General features: G+C 41.3%; 1 protein-coding gene across 1 annotated transcript in view; it reads right to left on the minus strand.

Moving 5' to 3' along the window:
* LOC132815328 (tumor necrosis factor receptor superfamily member 11B-like) overlaps nt 1-19,166 on the minus strand; it is a 33,901-nt gene extending 14,735 nt beyond the window's left edge. Inside the window, exon 1 of the mRNA XM_060824182.1 lies at nt 19,099-19,166. Coding sequence (XP_060680165.1) covers nt 19,099-19,128 — 30 coding nt within the window. The 5' untranslated portion in view covers nt 19,129-19,166. The remainder of the gene's footprint in view (nt 1-19,098) is intronic.
* Between the last annotated feature and the right edge of the window lie 4,755 nt (nt 19,167-23,921).

Raw genomic sequence — 23,921 nt, forward strand, 5'->3', positions numbered from 1 at the left:
GTAGAAGAGGAACAGAAGAAAAGGAGAAGGCAACCAACGCATTGCTTTTCTGGCTGGCTTTCCTGAACCCGTTCACCTTATTGAAATATCAGAGAATACAATTCAAATTCTGTGTTCACTTGCACGCCTTACTCTCTATCTGTTAATGAAACCTGCCACAGAAACAAACATTTTATACCAAATTTATAATTCAATAATATTCCATAAAAAAGTCAATTAATTGCCATTTTACGTTCCATTGATGCTGGTCGTCCTTATGCCTTTCTTTTAGTCCCATTGCTCCTACTCAATGCTGATCCTATGGCTGCAGCCTGTCTGCTGGAAGGTTACTGACCAAAGGTGGCAGTACACTACACCCTTAAAGGCAATTAAGGGTTACTGTACAATGTGCAAAAAATTATCACCATGACAAACCTATTTAATTGCACCGTGAATCATGCTACGTGCCAAATTCCATGCAAGAAAGGCCACATACATTTTCCTAAAAATGATATTAATAGCTTATTAATGCTTAATCAAAGATTCTTATCACAAACATATGGCATATTCAGGATTGGGCCAATTTAATTCCAGCAAGAAAGTATGACATAATGTCTCAGGTCAATGGCCTTTCATCAGGTCTAGGAAATGTTCCCAAAATTGTAGGCTTGGATGAAAGAGGGGAGGTTCAGACAGTGAGAAAAATGAACAAAACGGAAGGTCTGCAATCAAATACAATGCAGAAGACATGACAAAAAAAAAATTAGAAAGAGAAGCCAAGATTTATCTGGAAAAATGGTGAATAACAGAATCATGAACATCCGCTGTCCAAGAGTAAAACAGCTCGAGGGAAAATTAGAAAACCCGGATTAAAAGAGGAGATAAGAGTACAGAACTCAGGAGAGGTTATTAAAATCTCCAGCATTGACGCAAATAGGACAGAGTGTCTGAAAAAGGTTAACACTCAAACTTCAAGTGGACAAATGACTGACAATGAAAAGAGAGATGATTAAAACAGGACTAAAGGTGTTATGTCTGAATGCACGCAGTATAGGGAATAAGGTAAATGAGCTTGTGGAGCAGATCAAAATTGGCAGGTAAGATGTGGTGGGCATCACCGAGACGTGGCTGCAAGGAGATCAAGATTGGGAGTAGAATATTTGAAAAGATAAGCATTTGGGTAGAGGGGTTGGGGTTGTCCTATTAGTAAAAAATGAAATTAAATCAATAAGAAACAACAAAGTAGGGTCAAATGGTGTAGAATCAGTGTGGGTAGAATTGAGAAACTGCAAAGGTAAAAAAAGCATATTTGGAATCATCTATAGGCCTCCCCTCATCAGGAGCTGGGGCACATCATACACCAGGAGGTAGAAAAGGTGTGTAGGAAAAGCAAAGTTACAGTGAACATGGGGGATTTCAATATGTAAGTGGATTGAGGAAATTAGGTTCGCAGTGGTTTGCAAGAAAAGGAATTTGTGGAATGTCTACAAGTTGGCTTTTTGGAACAGCTTGTGATGGTGCCATTAAGGAACAGACAATACTGGATTTAGTGTTGTGTAATGAGGCAGACTTGATAAGGGAGCTTTAGCTGAAGGAACCCTTTGGAAGCAGTGATCATTTCGTGATTGAATTTACTCTGCAATCTGATAGAGAGAAGATAGAATCAGAGGTAATGGTATTTCAGCTGAATGAAGGCATGAGGGAGGAACTGGGTAGAATTGTCTGAGAGAGAAGCCTAGCATAAAGGCAGTGGAACAGCAATGGGAGGAGTTTCTGGGAGTAATTGAGGAGGCACAGCAGTGATTCATCCTGAGGAGAAAGAAGCATGATACAGGGAGGATGAGGCAACCATGGTTGACCAGGGAAGTCAGGTATAGCATAAAAGTAAATGAGAAAACATATAAAGTTGTGAAGAACAGTGGGACACCAGAGGATTGGGAAGCTTACAAAGACCAGAAGAGAGCAACCAAAAATAAGAAACAAGGAGGGAGAAGATAAAATATGAGCATTAGGTAGTAGTAATATAAAGGAAGGCTGTAAGAGTTTCTTTAGACATATCAAGGACAAAAGAGAGGCAAAAGTGGACATTGGGCCACTGGAAAATGATGCAGGAGAGATAGTAGTGGGGAGCAAAGAAACATCTGAGGAACTGAATCATTACTTCGCATCAGTCTTCACAGTGAAATACATGAGTAATTTCTCCAAAATTTAGAAGGTTGAGGGGACAGAGCTCAGTATGGTGGTCTTCACTAAGGAGAAGATGCTAGAAAAACCGAATGACATGAAGTTGGATAAATCACCTGGACCAGATGATTCTAAGGGAGATAGTTAAAAAGATAGTTGAGGTGTTAGTGGTAATATTTCAGTTATCAGAATTGGAGAGGTCCCAGAGGACTGGAAAATTGCTAACATGATACTTCTGTTTGAAAAGGGAATAAGGCAGAAGATGGAAAATTACAGACAGATTAGTGTGAGTAAATCCTGGAATCCATTGTGAAGGATGGGATTTCTGAATACTGGGAAGTGTATGGTAGAATTGGGCAGAGTCAGCATGGTTTCATCAAGGGTACATCATTCCTGACAGATTTGCTGGATTTCTTTGAGGACATAATGAGCAGATTAAACCAAGGAGAATCAATGGATGTTATCTACCTGGACTTGAAGAAGGCATTTGACAAGGTGTAACACAGGAGGTTACTGAGTAAGAAAAGGGCTCATTGTGTTAGAGACAAGGTGCTAGAATGGATAGAAGCTTGGTTGTCTGGCAGAAAGCAAAGAGTGGGAATGAAAGGGTCTTTATCAGGGTGGCAGCTGGTAACTTGATGGAGTTTAGAAGGATGAGGGAGGATCAAATTGAAACTTACAGAATCCTAATGGCCTGGACAGAGTGGATGTTGGGAAGATGTTTCCATTGGTAAGAGAGACTACGACCCGAGGGTACAGTCTCAGAGTAAAGGGAAGACCTTTAAAAACCGAGATAAGGAGAAACTTTTTCAGCCAGAGAGTGGGGAATCTGTGGAATTCATTGCCACGGAAGGCTGCAGAGGCCAGGTCATTGAGCATATTTAAGATGGAGATAGATGGGTTCCTGATTGTAAAGGGGACCAATGGTGATTGGGAGAAAGTGAGAGAATGCGGTTGAGAAACTTATCAGCCGTGATTGAATGGCAAACCAGGCTTGATGGGCTGAATGGCTTAATTTCTGCCCCTGTGTCTTAAGGTCTTACAGTCTTAAAGTGCATTGATTGTAATGAAACAGCCAGGTGGACCTCAAAGAATATGAAGTCCCTAACTGGGGCTGTTAACTTGGTCTAATTAGGGAGCCCTGACTGACAGATATAAGCAGGAATGTCTGAGGTTCTGTTCACTCTAAGAGTCGGCTCTGAGGAAGCCAGACCAGTGTCAAACACTATGCCTGTGTAAATAATGAGTGAATTGTTGACACTCTCTGTAGAGTTACTTCACAAAGAAAAACTAGAAGGATAAAAACAAAGTGAGCAAAAAGAAAAGATACATAATGAGGGAAGAGATTATAGTCTGATATTGGTGAACCTGTTCAAGAAGGGGAGTAGAGACAACCTGGTTATTATAGACCAGCAAGACTTACTTTGGTTGTGGGTAAAGTGTTTGAAAGGGTTAAAGAGATAGGATTTATAATCATATGGAAAGGAATATGTTGATTGGGGATAGTTAACACGGTTTTGTGAAGGGTAGGTTGTGCCTCACAAACCTTATTGAATTCTTTGAGAAGGTGACCAAACAGGTGGATGAGGGTAAAGCCGTTGATGTGGTGTATATGGATTTCAGTAAGGCATTTCATAAGGCTATTGCACAAAATATGAAGGCATGGGATTGAGGGTGATTTAGCAGTTTGAATCAGAAATTATTTAGCTGAAAGAAGATAGAGGGTGGTAGTTGATGGGAACTATTCATCCTGGAGTTCAGTTACTAGTGGTGTACCATAAGAATCGATTGTGGGGCCACTGCTGATTGTCATTTTTATAAATGACCTGAATGAGGGCATAGAAGGATCAGTTAGTAAAGTTGTGGATGACACTAAAGTCAGTAGAGTTGTGAATAGTGACAAAGGATGTTGTAGGTTGCAGAGGAACATAGATAAGCTGCAGAGCTGGGCTGAGAGGTGGCAAATGGAGTTTAATGTGGAAGAGTGTAAGGTGATTCACTTTGGAAGGAGTAACAGGAATGCAGAGTACTGAGCTGATGGTAAGATTCTTGATAGTGTAGATGAGCAGAGACATCTTAGTGTCCAGGTACATAGATCCTTGAAAGTTGCCACCCAGGTTGATAGGGTTGTTAAGAAGGCATACAGTGGGTTAGCTTTTATTGGCAGGGGGACTGAATTTTGAAACCATGAGGTCATGCTGCAGCTGTACAAAACTCTGGTGCGGCTGTACTTGGAGTATTGTATACAGTTCTATTCACTGCATTACAGGAAGGATGTGGAAGCGTTGGAAAGGGTTCAAAGGAGATTTACTAGGATGTCGCCTGGTATGGAGGGAAGGTCTTATGAGAAAGGCTGAGGGATTTGAGGCTGTCTTTGCTAGAGAGAAGGTTGAGAGATGACATAATAGAGACATATAAGATAATCAGAGAGTTAGATAGTGTGGATAGTGAGTGCCTTTTTCCTTGGATAGTGATGGCTAGCACTAGGGGATATAACTTTAAATTGAGAGGCGATAGATATAGGACAGATGTCAGAGGCAGATTCTTTACTCAGAGAGTAGTAGGGACATGGAACGTGCTGCCTGCAATAGTAGTAGACTCGCCAACATTAAGGGCATTTAAATGGTCATTGCATAGGCATATGGATGAGAATGGGATAGTGTAGGTTAGATGGGCTTCAGACTGGTTTTACAGATCGGCGCAACATCAAGGGCTGTAATGTTCTATGTTCTATGATCTAACTCACTGTTGACTCTGGAAGATGGAAAATGCCTAACTGAAAGATGAGATGCTGTTTAATGGACAGAAATGTCAGATTGGGAGCAAACTGGAGAATGATAATACAGGGGATCAAAAGCCTGGGGCTACAGTTGTGGATTAAAGTAAGTGGTTGTTCTAAGCAGTCACTCAATCTCCGTTTTCCCTTCTCAATGTGAAGGAAACTGCAGTATGCTCAGTGAATATATTATTTTAAACTGAATGAAGTATCAGTGTATTGGGTAACAGAATGCAACTTCAGCACTTCTGCTAATCTATCTGTGTCTGATATCTCCAAGTTGCGATGCAAATGCAAATGTTATGAAGATGTTTCACTGTTTATTTAATGTTTCATGTTTTGAAGGATTCTGGAAAAAAAGGAATTTACATTGAGTCTTGTGGACATACCTGGAGTGGTTTCTTTCATTCTTGAAAATTCACTATGAACATTGGAGCATTTATTTAACGTGGCTTCCTATAAATCACATGGCTGCTGATAACTGCCTGCTTTGCTGTCGACCCCTCTGGGGCTGGCTTTGAACAGTGCTGAGCTTGTAGAGCTGCTTGTTTTATCTGGCCTAATCAGAAACAGAAAGAGCAACAGACTATATACTCCACTTTGTCCTTTTACTTTCCAGAATAACACAGTGGGCAAAGTGTTCTTTTGCCAGAAGCCTCTGAATCTCTCTGCAAAGAAATTAGTCCTTTTCTCTCTTTTCCTGAGGAGAGAGTGTGTGTATGCTTGTGTGTGTGTAGTGGGATATTTACAAGGATAAGAATTTATACATCTATACAACTGATTGTGTAAATAAACAATTTCTGCATCTTAAGGAACAGGGTCTGTTTTGATAATAAATCTTTAAATGTGTTTATTAAGAAACTTCATTGACAGATATTTTTGCTTCAATCTCAGTCAGCTTGGTAACTGGAATAAGTATGTTCATTTGATAACAAACACAGAAAGCAGGAGAAACTCAGCAGGTTTGGCAGCGTTTGTGGAAAGGGAAACAGGGTTAACATTTTGAGTCCAGCGAGACTCTTCGTCAGAATTTCCAGTATTACCAATGTGTGGAGTGTTTTGCTTCTCATTCTATTTTATTGCAGCCTATAATGTTGATGCACTCTTCCAGCCTCAGTCATGACATGAGCAATTCGTCAATAACTCAACCTCCGCAAAATCCATCTGAATATCTATGTGAAATGACTGTCCTATATCCTTCATTCAACCACTGCTCCATGCAATTAACAAGTGCAGTCTCCCTTTACGTACAAAATGCTTCTGGTTAATGTGTACTTTTGGCTTTTTTTAAAACAGGAAATTGCCTCTGAGATTAGATAACATAAAATAAAAATTCAGCATGGAGAAATGAGCCATTAAAATATACAATATGAATTTATAAACATCTTTTGAAAACTGGTTCATACCTCAATTAGACTTCACACAGAAGTTGAAATCATTTAGTTCCTTCAATAAAAGAATTTGTTTTTGTTAAAGTGTAATAGCTTTTCTACAATCAGTTCCTTGTCACCCTATCTTGTTCTGTTTCAAATAAACCGGAGCTGTCGTAAAAGATCCATTGATGTAAGGTCCAATTTTTAAAATCCACACAAAACAAATAGAACAGCTGGATTATGTTTACATGTTCCCATAAAAATGATGCAAATGAATCTCTGTGAAACGTAATGTTAATTGCAGGGTTAAGCCGTAGCATTGTGTATGTCAGATCCACACAAAGATTAGAAAGCAAATTTCACTCAGAGTGGGAAAAGGACAAGTTGGGAGTGGTCTTAAACTTGTTAGGCAAAAGTCAAAATCAAATGGTGTTCTGCTGTCAAGGGGTTACTGGAAGTTCATTCCTAAATTCTTGTCAAACTGTACTCAAAGGCTAACCCTCAATTGACCTGGTAGTGAGTAAGGTAGAGTCAAAAAGAGTGGTGCTGGAAAAGCACAGCAGGTCAGGCAGTATCTGAGGAACAGGAGATTTGACATTTCAGACGTAAGCCCTTCATCAGGAACATAAGATATGTCAGAATGAGATCAGAGATGGAGAGAACTAGAAATATCCAGTAGCATCTTTACTCGGGTGCATGTGTAAATGACGGGTGAGAACAGAATTGTGCTTATCCAGAATGATCCATGTGATTGCTTAGAATCTTAGAATCCCCAGAGTGTGGAAGCAGGCCCTTTGGCCCAACACGTCCACACTGACCCTCCAAAAAGTTACCCACTCAGAACCATTACCCTAACTAATGCACTTAACTTACATATCTCTGAACACTATGGGCAATGTAGCATGGCCAATTCACCTAAGCTGCATATCTTTGGACTGTGGGAAGAAACCAGAGCAAACCTACACAGACAGAGAGAGAATGTGCAAACTCCACACAGACAGTCACGTGAGGCTGGAATCAAACTCAGGTCCATGGTGCTATGAGTCAACTGTGTTATCCACTAAGCCACTGGTAATTTTCAGTAATTTTCCTTGGAAGCTACTGAAGAATCCAAAGAGAGACATTTGACTAATTGCTGGATCAATTTCTTCAACAGGAGCTACACCTAAAAAAGAAGGGGTATTTTGCTCCCAGAGAAGGTGAGCTGTGAGGTTGGAAGGCTATTAATTAAGTGAGTTAGTGATGTTGATTCCATCTCCTGGGTGGGAATGCGCATAGTTGACTTTCCCGACCTGGCGACAACTGAGGTCCTGGTAAGTGACCAAATCAGAAACAGAAAGGACCTCAAGCCTTCTCCTGCTGGGATTCACCTAAGTGCAAGCAGGTCTTGTTCCATACAACATTCCTGAGCAGGCAGCTTGTCACACCTGTAGGAAAGTCCCTTGATAAAAAGACACTCAGTGTCTGATTGAGCGACTGGACATGGAGCAGGTGTGTACCCACTGAGAGCCACCCAAGTCTCCCTTGCCCACCTCTCCCTGTACACCTAACCCAAGAAAGCCCACTTTTGTCCCTACAGCAAAGAGTCCAGAGTTCTCTGTGCTTCTGGAACTCTGAGGGTGTGATTCCAGCAGCTATCATGGCCTCCTTTATGGCACTGCGGAAATCCAGAGCAGATGCTGTTTGATTGGCTGGCAGCTCTGGCTGGTTGAGACATATACCCCCTGGTCTTGATTCCAGGAATAGGTTGTTCGGCAGCCTCGCCATTGCCAGATAATCTGGCAGGCTTTCTCAAAAGAGGTTGCACAGGTCTCATGTCAACTCTTCAGCAAGCTGACAAGAACCCCTTTCTCCAACTGGGCTTTTCCATCCAAGCAGGGGTCCAACACATGCTCACATGGAGGTGAGCCACTCTATTGCTGAACTGGTGTGGCTTGCACTCACTATGTGCTGTACAAATTGGCATAATGTATACCAATTCATGACTTAGATGCTTAAAATGGAATAATGTTCCATTTCCAGCATTAAGGAACATTCTGTTCACTCAAGCTTTCCACCTTCCCATCACACTTCATCAGACTAAAGGTCACTTAACTGCCCTTTTAAGTTCTTTTGTCATTTAGTGGTTGCTGTTTTTCTGCTTAAATTATAATCCATTTCCTCACCACTGAACCACATCCGATGTTGCAGGAAAGTTAGCTGCAATCTTCCCTGTGTTTGGCATTTATCATTAGGGAAAAACTAACATTGTGTAACATTCTGAATGAAATAAGCAAAAAGCAGGGACCATTGGATTAGCAGCATGGAATAAAAATAACAGAACAAACTGCTTGATAAAATCTCATCAAATACAGAGCACTAGATAAAGGAAAATGACACCCGGTAACTCAAAGAAAGAGGATACAATATGATGGTAGATAATGTTATCAACTGGGGACTTGCTTTGTTTTATTTAAAATATATTGAGTTCTACTGGATCAATTTTGCAAGATTTTAATCTCAATGCAGACCCACTCCTGATGGAGAGAAACTGATGACAAAATCAACCAAGTCCTTCATCTCACCCAACTGACAGGGTTTCAAATTCTCCTATTGTTCTCTGGGAAACAGGAACACTCGATGTAAGACCCTGATGACAATCCTAAGGTATAGATGTAGGGCAGTTAGTAGTGAAGTTAGTAACGTCTGACTTGGCTAGGAAGGTGGTAACATTGGAAAAGAAAGAATTTTTGCAACTGTGGAGCAGACATAACCCACGGTGCTCCTGACTCTCATTGTTCCTATAGAGCAGTCCGGCTCCTCAAGACACCGTGAAAATAATTTTAAAGCTTAGTTAAAGCCTATCTCCTGCTTTTCCACCTGCTTTCAATAAACGGAGTGCATAGAATAGAATTTGACTGTTTAAAGACCAGTAAAATTTTACCATAAATATGCAGTGCATCATCAAGGTCCAGCCTGCCAAATTCCCACAGGCTCCCATGCGTTCAGACAAGAGCCCTCAGTCACAGGTTATGAAGACACTGAAGGGAATACGGTGGTGGGTGATAAATGAATTAACAAATCCACTACAATGATGTTGACTCTGATCCCACAAAGATAGGTATAAGCCCTGGATATTTAATCTCATTGAATAAGTTAATAGATTTGAATTGAGTAAGTTAACAAGTTATAACTGACCAAAACCTGCATAAATAGAAAGGAATTATATAGATTAGATTACTTACAGTGTGGAAACAGGCCCTTCAGCCCAACAAGTCCACACCGACCCGCCGAAGTGCAACCCACCCATACCTTTACCCCTTATCTAACACTACGGGCAATTTAGCATGGCCAACTCGCCTGACCTGCAAATCTTTGGACTGTGGGAGGAGACCGACACACCCGGAGGAAACCCACGCAGACACGGGGAGAATGTGCAAACTCCACACAGTCAGTCGTCTGAGTCGAGAATTGAACCTGGGTCTCTGGCGCTGTGAGGCAGCAGTGCTAACCACTGTGCCACCATGGCGCCCAGATGACTCATGACCAGGAGCAGAAGAGTAAATTCAATAGCCCCTTAAAATGAGTATGGGAACGCAATGCCCAATTAATCTGTTGCAGGAGCAATGCTAACTTCATTGTGCCTGCTAATTTAAATGATGACAATATGAAACCAGTGCTAACTGCTACTGAATGGCTCAACATCTCAGTGGGATACAAAATTATGGGAGGATAGACATTAATTAATGCTAATCTGCACTACTTAAAGCCAACCTGCAGATATTTTGGGAATGTATAATGTGGCAGGAGCAGGTTCGGGAAACATTCTACATTCATTTTATTTTCCTGGGATAATGTGGAAGTTTGGGCGAAATGGTGGCAGTGTTTAGCACTGCTGCCTCACAGCACCAGAGACCTGGGTTCAATTTCCGTCTCAGGTGACTCTCTGTGTGGAGTTTACACATTCTCCCCATGTCTGCGTGGGTTTCCTCCGGGTGCTCCGGTTTCCTCCCACAATCCAAAAATGTGCAGGTTAGGTGAATTGGCCATGCTAAATTGCCCGTAGTGTTAAGTGAAGGGGTAAATGTAGGGGAATGGGTCTGGGTGGGTTGCGCTTTGGCGGGTCGGTGTGGACTTGTTGGGCCGAAGGGCCTGTTTCCACACTGTAAGTAATCTAAGAAAGAGCGGCTGCAAGTTTTTTTGGACACTTGTCTGGAGGTCTCGGTCACGTGCGGTTGAGTGATGGTGCACTTGCCTGCAGTTTAGAAAGTTTTGAGTTCACAATACTAGAGTAGAAATTTTAGACTCACATTTCATGCATTATTGAGGAGTGCTGCAACAGCACAGGTGGTGTCTTTGGATTAGATGTTAAACTGAGTTTTGTCTGCCCTGCCAAGTAGATGCTAAAATCCCATGGCATTATGTGAAAAAGAGCGATCCATCTTTCTCTGGAACCCTTGTTAATACTAGCCTTTCAATCAACAGCACTAATGATTGATTTTTATCATATTGTTGAAATAAGACCAATACCCCATCACCAAGTCACCCATTATTTACATGTGCATAGTATTTGATCCAGCTTCCTTAGAGCCAGCTCCGAGAGTGAACAGAACCCTGACACTTTTGTTTATATCCAGGTCTCCCAGATTGTACCAGGTTAACAGCCCCAATCAGAGAGCTCATATTTTATGAGGTCCACCTTGCTGACCTTATTTTAATCACTACAATTGCTGATTCTGAAAAGTTGCTGTGTATCAGATTGGCTGCCACATTCCTTTCATTACTGCACTTCAAAGATATTTGGTTTCTGTAAAGAACTTCTGCAATATCATCAGGTAGTTAAAATACCATTTAAATGTAAGCCTTTCTTTCTTGATAGAGGATGTGCAGAAGAGGAGTGGTATCCTGTACCTACAATGGCACAGGATCACTAGAAGGCAGCCAGAGCAGATCACCATTGAGGTCAATGTCAACCCCAAGAACCTGAGTGCAGTGTCACTGAACTTTAACAATTTCATTTAGAATCACAGAGTTATAGAGATGTACAGCACAGAAACAGACCCTTCGGTCGAACTCATGCATGCCCGACCAGATATCCTAACCTAATCTTAGTCCTATTTGCCAGCACTAAACCCTTGCTATTCATATACCCATCCAGATGCCTTTTAAATGCTGTAATTGTACCAGCCTGCACCACTTCCTCTGGCAACTCATTCCATACATGCACCACCCTCTGCATGAAAATGTTGCCCCTTAGATCCCTTTTATATCTCTCCCTTTTCACCCTAAACCTATGCCTTTTAACTCTGGACTCTCCCACCCCAGGGAAAAGACCTTGTCTATTTATCGTATCCTATTGAGCAAAAATACTGCAGATTGCAGTGGGTCAGGCAGCATTTGTGGAGACAGAGCAATCTAATTTTTTGAGTCTCAATGACTCTTCATTAGAGACAGTCATTTGCCTGACTGGCTGTGATTTCCAGCATTTTTTGTTCAGTCCCAATTCCAGCATCTGCAATAATTCGCTCCAACAATGAAGTCATAAAGAGTGGCCAAGCGCCATTTCCTCAGAACCGTTAGCCTCAGAGGTTGCTCATTTCGACACAGCTCTGTCACTCACTTACCAACATTCTCAGCTGAAAATGTGTTGCTGGTTAAAGCACAGCAGGTCAGGCAGCATCCAAGGAACAGGGAATTCGATGTTCGGGCAAAAGCCCTTCATCAGGAAAGGCAAAAGCCCTTCATCACCAACATTCTCAACCAATCAGTAACAACACCTGACATTCTTATGGTCCATTACAAGCCTCATTGCCACATTTCACAATTTGTATACAATGGCAGTTATCTATCTACAGTAGCCACATCATTCAAACAGTCTGCACTCCACCCACTAACATGCTTCCCTGTTGCTTTCAGGACAAAGTATCAGGCAACCAGAGGCAGCAGGAGCCTAAGACTGTGATACGGGTAAATATGACTAAATATCCTGACTCCTGTGAACAAAATTGTATAATAGTATTCCCATTTTCAACAACACCTCCCAAACCTGCAAATTTTACCAGTTAGTGGATTTGGAAGATGGTGTTGAGAGGGGTTGAGTATGCTGCCACAATGCAACTTGTGGATGCTTCACACTGTTGCCAATGTGTAGTGGGGGTCTTGAGTGTTTAAAGTGATGGATGTGGCACTAATCACGCAGACTGCTGGATAATGTCAAATTCCTCGAATGTTGTTGGAGCCAGAAAAATGTAGACAAATTTGACCAGATCACATTCCCATGCCTTGTAGATGGTCAACAAACTTTGGGGAAACAGGAGGTGAGACCTATCCACTGCAGAGTTTGCAGCCCCTGTCCCATACTTTTAGACACAAAACTGAAATGTCTGTTCTTGGTCACTGTTTGATTGTAATACAGTTGAACATTAAGTGGTGATGATACATTTCTCTCTGCAATCCAGCATGAATGCAAAAGGAGCCCTCAGCTTCTTTTCTCTCTTGTAAACTGTCTTTATATCCACTCTCCCCCATCTCTTCCATTCTCACCTCCAACAATAAGGGTGAGTAGCTGGTAAATTTCAAAGTCATTAAGACTCAGACTATGCAATCAGCAGACTCTGTTGCTTCCCTCTCTTCCACCCAATGGACCAAATTTTCTCAAAAGTTGTTCCCATCCAGCACTCAGATCTGTCTCTATTTCCTCTGTTATCGCCACTCCAATCTTCTATGAGATCGCCTCGATCATGATTCTTACCTCTATTTTGTTCCACCTCACTCCCACCAAACTGCTGATAACCCAGCTACATCTCCTGGTCTGAAAATATGTTGCTGGAAAAGCGCAGCAGGTCAGGCAGCATCCAAGGAACAGGAGATTCGACGTTTCGGGCATAAGCCCTTCTTCAGGAATTCCTGAAGAAGGGCTTATGCCCGAAACGGCGATTCTCCTGTTCCTTGGATGCTGCTTGACCTGCTGCACTTTTCCAGCAACACATTTTCAGCTCTGATCTCCAGCATCTGCAGTCCTTACTTTCTCCTCGTACATCTCCTGGTCCCCTTGTCAGTCAATATTGATAACAGTTCTATCAGTTCAGATGTACTATGTCTTTCCTGTAAATCTGGCATCATTACCCCAAAAGTGAATCACTTCAATCCCATTTCTACCTGCCACAATACCAAAATAACCCGAGTCAAAGTCACAAATTATTCAACACAGTTGCCCACACAATCCTCCTCCAACATTTCTCCACTGTTATCCAGTTGGGTAGCACTACGTTCACTTGTTTCCATTCTTATCTATCTAATTGTAGCTTGTGCTTTTATCACTGGTACACCCAAAGGAACTAATCTAGGTCTGATCCTACCTTTCACCTACGTGACGTTCCCTCAATAAAATCATCCCAAGGTGTGGCATTGATTTGCTGAGATACTCCGATGACACCCAGCTCTACCAGATGATCAATCTCTCTTGACTCTTCCATTTCAATTATTAATTATTATCCAACATCCACTGGATGAGCAAAAATTTCCTATAATTAAATATCAGAAAGACTAAAACTATTATTTTCAGCACCTGTTGCAAAATCCATTTCCAAACCACTGACTTAATCTCTTTCCTTGGTAGCAATTTGGAAAGAAACTAGACCCAGAGCCAGAGCTCTGACAACATGTTTATGCTATTAATCCCTAAAACTGCCTATTTCAACCATCCTAACATCATCGGACTTCAACAACTTTTCAGTTTATTTGCTGGTGAAGCTTTCATTTATTATTTTGGAGAAAGAATTTCATTTGGAGGGATAAGTCCAGAGAAAATATGAGCTCAGAGCCAGAGCAGGAACTGAACACTGCTCCAGGCAGAAAGGATGTGTCTAGGCTGTGTATTTACTATCTTCTGACTTTCCTCCACCCCTCTTTCTCCTGCTCCTCTTTCCTCTTCATGCACTTAATATATTTACTGTATCATTGGTAGCTGTGGCTGCCCCTTATGGTGGTACGATTACACAGTATGTAGTGGACCAGGATAAATCTTGACCTGTTCTGCCAGATACTGCAGGATTCCTTTAGAAAAGGCTAGATAGTAAAAGTGATACTTTTGGTTCATTCTGTATTTTATGTAGCAGCGCAGGTTTCATTGCACAAGCTTTATGCTCAGATGATAGCCTTTATTATCTAGTAACCACAAATTCAGTTTGCTGAGGTGACTCAAATGCCATGACCATTGTGGGCTGCTGCAGATTAAAGGCATCATGACATCTGCCAGAATAGTGGGCATTAGCCTGCATGTTATGCAGTCTGTAGTGCCCTGACTAATGGCAAAGTTGCACCCCTAGTGAACCAATGTGTTTATCCTCTCTGCTTTTCTCTAGCAAAATAAGATGAAATATAATTGACTGTCATTAAGCAGAGAACCATACTGCCCCACCTTATACAATGCTAATGACAAACTGCAAGTTATTGCAAATATCTCAAGCATCATCCTGGAAAGAGTAACATATGAGTTCATTGTCACAGTCACCTTCACAGATACTGACTATTTTGTCCTTACCCTGCTCTGAGACTGTGGTTTGGCTAGAGAGGAAAAGGACATGGGCGTGAATTTTGTCTCGAGGTTGGGTGTGCACAAGTCGAAGAAATACTAGCTATATGAGCCAGGCTTATAAAAATGCCCAACTGCACTCTCCAGGTGGCAGGCGGAATTACTCAGAAATAGCTAACCCCTGAGATGGGTTGGGTGGAAGGTCAGGGTACCAGCACTGGGGTGAAAAATCAAAATAAAAGGATAAGAAGATATAAAACATTCCTCCAGCTCTCACCCTTGACATCTCTTCATTCCCACATCTTCCCCACACTCCATCTGTGCTAACCCATGCCACCTATTGTCCTATACCCATCCCTATAGCCCTTGAACTTCCTACATCATTCTATCAAACTTTTCCCAACCTGATGACCTTCTCATATCCTTCTGTCCAATCCTCATGGCATTTCAACCCCCCATGTCTATTTCCACGCAGCAGCCTTTCCCCTGCACCTATCAACTTGCCTGTAATCCATAAATACCCATGCATGGAAAGAAAAAAAAAGTTCTATTAATTACTGTTCTAAATTGCAGACTATATTCTGTTGAGTGAAGCACTCTCATTCATAAAAAAAAATTCTGATATGTTGTTGTTACTTCCTTTCAACTCTTAACAACTCTAGCCAATTCAACACTTCAGGACAGATTAGATTACTTACAGTGTGGAAACAGGCCCTTCGGCCCAACAAGTCCACACCGACCCGCCGAAGCGCAACCCACCCATACCCCTACATATACCCCTTACCTAACACTACAGGCAATTTAGCATGGCCAATTCACCTGACCCACACATCTTTGGACTGTGGGAGGAAACCGGAACACCCGGAGGAAACCCACGCAGACACGGGGAGAACGTGCAAACTCCACACAGTCAGTCGCCTGAGGCGGGAATCGAACCCAGGTCCCTGGCGCTGTGAGGCAGCAGTGCTAACCACTGTGCCACCGTGCCGCCTAACTCTTGATAAGAACTCTTAACTGTTCTTGATAGCTTTCAACAGCTTGACATTCGCCATTTGTTGAAACTTTTTGACAACTCTTGTCAGATCAACATTTCCCGACAAATCTTGGTGACAATTTTTGACAGGACTTGACAGCTCGTAACATGTTCGATACCTCTAAGGTGTTTTATGCAAATATTCTCTGCAATTAACAAGCTGGTAAGGCACTTCACAAAAGTTTCACCATTCCTTGTGATACTGCCCCGACTCTACCATGGAACCCTGACCCCTCAACTCTCCTGTGTCATTGCTACAGCAGCTGGAAAGTGGGGAAATACATATGTATTTAATGGAGGCAACTGGCCATATAAATCTTCAACTGAATTAGGAATTTATTGCCCTTCGGGTGTGAAGTTTGAAGTGTGCAAATTGAACCTGTTAAGAGCAAACTTTGTGGATTTGCTTGGATAACCAGGAACCCCTTTGGAGAAGTAAGGCCCAAACCTTTGCAGTTTGCAGTTCCTAGTCCCAGGAATCCTGTGATGGAGGTCAGGTGCCTTTCAGAGAAGGCAAAGTGCCATTTCGAAATGTTCAATGTATGCAAGCATTTGATTAAAATTAAAAGCGTAAGTTCGTGACTATCAAACTCATTTGAATAGTCCACAAATCTGTCAAAAGTTACAAGTGTCAAAAGAGTCTATCAGAAATGGCAAGGCAATGTGTCAACATCATCAAGAGTACCTATCAAAGTAAGTTATCAAGATGTTACAGCAACCTTTAAATCTTTGAAGAAACATGTCGGGTGAGTTTAAAAGGAAAAATTACTTACCATATCATTGCTTTTGTTGACATATACTTGAGAGCTCTCATTATTATTGCTGTATTAGTGATTTCATAGCCAATCATTATCACAGTGAAGTGACTATAATTTGATTAACAGCTACAAGTAGTTATAGACCGCTAGCTATGCCATAATGAGTTTAGATTGCATGCTATAATAAATTGTGTCCTTGAACGAAATGTTCTATGGCATTATTAAGTTGAAGAAATGTAAATATATTAAATGGGTTTTATGAATAAGTGTTTTTTTTCAATGTAGTAAAGCCAGCTTCAGACATTTAGGACGTCAATTTGTAGAAATTTATTTTACATAATTTCTGCATGGGTTCCTCAGTCTGTCCATGGGGAACACTAGGTCAATTGGCATGGTAGATATGAAAGCAAAGGGTTATGGTTTGCTTAGCATAAGTTGGCACTAATTTGGAATAGGTCTATAAAGGGTCATAGGGAGAAGCATAGATTGGTTTGGAGGGTATAAGAGTCTATGTGGAATGTGTAGATGGACATAGTTTGGCATGGGGATATAAGGAGCAACAAAGGTTAGTGGGTGCATGAATGGCATGGGTTGGTACAAATGGGGCATGTGGAGTGTATTGAAGGGCTGTAGTAGAGCTGAAGTGCTGTTTTATGTTTTATTAAATTTTAATACATTGCCAGTGTGCTGAGGCAAGCCTTCCATACAGCTCACCTGCACAACTTGCGGCTTCTGTTCTCATTTCAGGATCAATAAGCCTACCTTGCAGAGGGCTGGGCCACCCAGAATGAAATGCAGACCCTCTGACTCACTCTTCCTGGCCAAGTCCCAAATCTATTCTCCTTACCCAGGAGTGAAAATACAGGATTAACATTATTAAAGGTAAGGCGAAGCCGGTGTCAGAAGGTATTCCCACTCATTGGGAACACCAGAACAAGAGACAGGATATAAAAACTAAGCACCATTCAATCCAATGAGGAATTCAGTAAAAACCTCTTTACCCAGAGAGTGGAAATATACCAACATAAGGAGTAGTTGAGGTGATTAGCATTGTCAGATTTAAAGAAGGCTATTTAAACATATAAGACAAAAGGATGAAGGGCCTGTGAAATTCAAAACAAAATCACAGTACACATGAAGAGGCTCAGTAAAACTGCGTTGTTGGAAAAAATGAGCATAGATAAAGTCTGAAGTTACGAGTTAGTATTCAGATCACAGACATGCACAATGCCCAGGGGAAATTTGAAACACTGTTCTTCAGTTTATATTTACCTTACTTTGAAATAGTCTAGAATGCAAATGAAGGATAACTATTTTCACTGGGCAGCCTCAGGAAGCCCTGGATCCCTCTTGTGGTAATTTGTTTTCAAATCAATCACCTAACCTTGATATGAACTTCCCACAATAGGAGAGTACCATCCACAATAAATACAGTACATTAGCTTGTAATAAATATAAATAAATTATTGTCAAAAATTAGACCAGCGTTTTATATTCTAGCTAAAAGTTTAGGAGGAGATGGATTGTCAGATGTTACACAAAGAAGTGTCAGAACAAAGGTACAGAAAATAGGATAGATGGCAATGGAAGCAAATGTATCTTGTAAGGATGAGCTCCTTTGAAAATCAGAAAGCAAAATGAAGAAGAGATAAGCTTGATGGTGAAATTATATTGCAGATGGAAATACTGGTGGACGATCTGGTGAATGTGGAGCCTATTAGGATCTAAATTAAAGATAAGGAGGCCTCTGTCAATACCATGCAAGGAGAATAAATGAAACAGTTACAAGGAATTTGACTGGAGCTGTCAAAGATCCTACTAATGACTATTGAGGGGTTAATTGCTATATTAACGAACGAATAACTTGTAAAATGGTGTAGTCATTTACTCTTTGTTAGTCAGTTCACTGGATACAATCCAGCACTTGATGTTTTGATGATGCTTTTGAAACTTTCATTCTGTCAATGAGAAAGTGCATAAAGGTTTGGCAAAACTTAGATAAAATTCAAAGTTTCTGGTCAGACATAGCAATGTCAAAGATAGATTAGAACTGGAAAAAGTCAAGGATGAGGGAAGACCTTCTAATCTATTAAACCTCAGCCATCCAATAATCAGACATATTAGCATTCAACTGCATCCTGAATTCCCTTACCTTCTTAATGTTTTTGACTCTACATTATCTAATAGACTGATACATTTTGACTAGCATTTGAGCAAAGACATTTTTAGCAATGTCTTTTAAACTTACTTTCTTTGCAAAGTAAGCATGTGACAACAGACTTAATTTGTCAGTTAGAGCTTTTGTCTTGCTTTACAGTTTACAACATAGTCATAATTTTAACGACTGACTTTCTAAAATGACAATTGCACAGTAAGTATTACGAATACACTATAATACAAGTGACAGGAATGCAAGTTCGTTTTGCCACAGAATCCTAATGAAAGAAATGGTGATAAACAGAAATAATCTACACAGTACTTACAACGTAGGTGCAGAGAGAAATCAGAATCATTTCTGTGAATTAAGTGAATAAGCAGAACAAGCATTCTCTGTGAAGAATGAACTTCTCCAGTAACTTCTCCCTTTATATAGTTCTGCATCCTGAAGCCATGCCAATTCATAGAATAAAAGAAAACATCAGAGGCCATCAGTTATTGTTAGATTTACCACTTTTTTTTTGTTTATAGTTTGAGGTTTTTTTTAACTTAACAAAGAGTGATTTAGTATTCTAGTCAACTCAAATTAATGTCAGTAAACTAATGTCAGAATTTTGGGATGGAAGACATGGGGTTTGAATCCTGAACTTAAATACTAAGTACAGTTTAAGCAAAAATTAAGTTTAAGTAACTTAAATTTTTAAATATTAAAATGTAACAAAAACCATATGACAGTAATAAGAAAAGGAATAGTCCTTTCAACTCTTTGAGCCTGCCCTGCCATTGAATAGGATCATGGCTTATCAGAAAATCCTCATGCCTGCTATCCTGCCTTTTACCTGTAACCCTTGATTCTCCTTATGATCAAGAATCAGCCTTAAATATACACAATTCCTTTATACCATTCACCTTTATTCAATTTTTCTTCTCGGAATCACAGTTATGATTGAGTTTTATGCCTCATGAATAATACATAGATTTCAATCTGTTTTAATGCAAAAAAGCATTAAATCATATTTGCTATGTCAGCAGAATGTCCAAATCAGTAGTAGGATGGGGGTGAAGCCATCTTGATCATTGAGCGGTTCTCGAATTCACAAGTCAGGCGCCTACCAGAAATTGATGGGGTGAGGGAGGAATGGGAGGGGGGGTGTATCAGTTAAAAATAAATTGGAAATGGTCTCTAAACACAGGTTATTTCAAACTAATTGACACTGCTAACAATTAAAAGGAAATCATTTACAACCCGTTTAAAAGGATCCTAAACAGCTATCAATGAAAAGACTGCAAATGTTGGAAGACAGGGAAATAACATTTGCACTATGTAAGTCACAAGCAATGACCCTCTTCAACAAGAGAGAATCCAATCATCTCCCCTTAACATTCAATAGCATTCCCATCACTGAATTCTCCCCATTCAATATAGTGGGCTTACCATTAACACTGGTGTTACACAAGCAGATCAGAGTTTGCCAGTTCTGCAACAAGTAACTCACCTCCTAGCAGTAAATGCCTTTTTACCATCTACAGGGCATGATTCAGGAACACAATGGAATGCTCCCACTTACCTGGATAAGTGCAGCTCCAATAACGCACAACAAGCTCGGCACCATCCACAAGAAAGCAGCTTGCTTAACTGGCGTGGCATCCACAACCTTCAGTATTTATTCCCTGCATAATCACTACCAATAGTAGCAATTTGTATCATCCACAAGTTCCCTTGATTAGCGCCTCATGCACCTTGAAGAAGATTATCTCAGAGAAAAACGCGACATGATCAGATGGGCCAATGGACCATGTAGTGGCAGGTTGAGTTTAATTTAGATAAATATGAGGTGTCCCATTTTGATAAGGCAAACCGATGCAGGATGCACACGTTTAACATTAGTGTCCTGGGAACACTAAGAGACTTCTGGGTGCAGGTGCATAGTTTCTTAAAAGTGGAGGCACAGGTAGACAGGGTGGTGAAGAAGGCATTTGACACACTTCATTAGTCAGAACATTGAGTAAAAGAATTGCGGCTCTACAGGACATTGGTTAGGTCACTTCTAGAATACTGTGATCAATTATGGTCACCCTTTCATAAGAAGGATGATGTGAAACTTGAGAGAGTGCAGAAAAGATTTACAAGGATGTTGCCAAACTGGAGGTTTTGAGTTATAGGGAGATGCTGAATAGGCCGGGCCTTTTTCCCTGGAGCGTCAGAAGTTGAGGGTGATCTTATAGAGGTTTATAAAATCATGAGGGGCATAGATAGGGTGAATAGCCAAGGTCTTTACCCGAGGGTGGGGGAATTCAAAACTAGAGGGCATAGGGTTAAGGTGAGAGGGGAAAGATTTAAAAGGGACGTGAGGGGTAATTTTTTTCACTCAGAGGGCGGTGCGGCACGGTGGCACATACCGGGCGGCACGGTGGCACATACCGGGCGGCACGGTGGCACAGTGGTTAGCACTGCTGCCTCACAGCAACAGAGACCTGGGTTCAATTCCTGACTCAGGCGACTGACTGTGTGGAGTTTGCACATTCTCCCCGTGTCTGCGTGGGTTTCCTCCGTGTGCTCCGGTTTCCTCCCACAGTCCAAAGATGTGCGGGTCAGGTGAATTGGCCATGCTAAATTGCCCGTAGTGTTAGGTAAGGGGTAAATGTAGGGGTATGGGTGGGTTGCGCTTCGGCGGGTCGGTGTGGACTTGTTGGGCCGAAGGGCCTGTTTCCACACTGTAAGTAATCTAATCTGGAAATAGTTGTCAGAGGAAGTGGTGCAGGCTGGTACAATTATAACAGTTAAAAGGCATCTGGATAGGTATATGAATAGGAAGAGTTTGGATGGATATGGGTGAATTGCTGGCAAATGGGCCTAGTTTTATTTGGATATCTGGTCAGCATGGACGAATTGGACCAATGCTGTACATCTTTATGACTCAAAGACAACATGACCGGGCCTTTTGTGAATAGATTGGTTGTTTTCTCTTGAACTATCTTTGTTATAGTGGAATAGGCCTAATAGTGGCATATTCATAATTGAGACATTTTCCTTTCCATCCATCCCCAACCCACCCAATCCTGGGGTTAAAATCTAACCTCGTAATCATTTGACAATCTAGCCAATTTGCACCAGACCTCTTCCTAGCTAGCATAGGGAATGTCAGGAAATCGGACAATCTGCTGTTCATAGTTCCACCAAGCAAGTGTCTGGAGCCAACAGAGAGAAAAAAGGCCTTCTATGACTTTTTGCATTGACAGCTTGCAACAGCAGAATAGAAGCTGCAGTGTGGCTCGATTGCAGTTTCCCTCAAACTTTAAGGTCTCACTAACCAGATCAAATCACCCAGCTGATGAACCTCGTGTTTTCATCAATCACAGGGTCTTCTAACCCACTAATGCACAACGAGATTGTGATTACACAGTCAGATCAATGTCAAGAAAAATTCTGCACTTAGATGCTCAGGGAACAAATACAATTATAAAAAGCAGAAGTATAAAAATATACAGAAGTATAAGACAAAGTAAAAGGAACAATGATGAAAGAAAAATTAAACTGTCTGAATAGCACAGTGTGTAACATCCAAATAAAATCGAGGAACTAGTGGCGAGAATCAGTAACAAGAAACAAAACATATTAGGAGCAACTGGTATATGGTTACATACAGAATAGGTCCAGCTATTAAGTATTGCAGTGTGTAACCTGATCAGAAAGGATAACAAAGGAAGTGGTTGAAGGTAGTTGTACTGAATATAATGGTGATGGAAAATAGGAACAAACTCCTAGAAGGTTTGAAGAAAATCATGTGGAAATCAAATAATCAAATAAAATAAACAGAACCAATGAAATAACAACCCGGCATGGTGGCTCAGTGGTTGCCCCAGCACGATCGCTCAGTGGTTAGCACTGCTGCCTCACAACGCCAGGCACCCGGGTTCAATTCCCACCTTGACTATCTGTGTAGAGTTTGCACATTCTCCCTGTGTCTACATGGGTTTCCTCCGGATGCTCCAGTTTCCTCCCACAGTCCAAAGATGTGCAGATTAAGTGAGAATTGGCCAAGCTAAATTGCCCATGGTTTTAGGTGAATTAATCAGGGGTAAGTATAGGAGGTTGAGTTTCTCTTTGGAGGGTCAGTGTGGACCTGTTTCCACACTGTAGGTGATCTAATCTAATATTAACTGTTAGCTTTGAGCATTTGGACCACAAAATTGGGCTCAGTAAAAGTTTGGGCTGTAGCAGTAGATGAAAATGGATTGTCATAGCAGGGGGCAGAAACCACATGTATGGGGAGAAGGAGAACTTTCAAATCAAAGGCGATACTCAGTGGGCATTTATCTTACCTCCACCTCGGCGAGGAGCAGTTTCTGCCGTGGTTAATCTTCACCAAGGACAGGTCATTGAACTCACCACTTCCCTCAAGCAGATCTACATTTGCAGAGCAGGACCCAAAGGCAGTGCTGCCCGTGGGCGTGGAGAGTGCCACAGTCCCTTATTTCCATGTCCAACGATTTTTCTAACCTGTAGTTGCATCATTTGTGACATATCACATCCATCTCTGAATCAAGTAGATCACTGAGGTTGTGTATCTGATAAAAGAGAGTTTCACTCGCTTCTCCTTAAGAAGAGAAACAGGCATATAAGGTTGTTAGGAAAATTATATTTCCAGTGAAGTAGGGAACCATTCCGTCCATGCATGGAGTTCTGGGATGGTGTCCCAGAACTGGAAAGTGCTCAACTCTGTTAATGTGCTATTGGTTTGAAACTATGCGCAGAGCAGCATCTTGGGGAATGCCCACTGCCTTGGTAGCATCCATAAGGCTGTTATTCTGGTCTACTTCTATCATATTCAAGTCAACACAATGAGTATAGTGGCTTCTTGTTGACAAAAGCTTTCAGATCTACATATGGCTCATGATTTCTCACAGTGCTAGGCAACCACACAGGGACAGCTCTCACCATAAGAACCACAGTGTGGCCAGCAGCCTTGTGAAGTAAAACGTCAGCATGCTGAAACAACATGTCTGCACTTCTCAGGGAGACACAGAGTACTCTTTTATTCACATGTGCAATGTGGGCATCACTGGTTGGACAGCACTTATTGCCTGTCCTGAGTTGCTCTTGAGAAGGTGAGAGTGAGCTGCCTTCTTCAGCTACTGCAATCAACCT

The sequence above is a fragment of the Hemiscyllium ocellatum genome, chromosome 4 (assembly GCF_020745735.1).
Source record: "Hemiscyllium ocellatum isolate sHemOce1 chromosome 4, sHemOce1.pat.X.cur, whole genome shotgun sequence".
NCBI classification, from domain to species: domain Eukaryota; kingdom Metazoa; phylum Chordata; class Chondrichthyes; order Orectolobiformes; family Hemiscylliidae; genus Hemiscyllium; species Hemiscyllium ocellatum.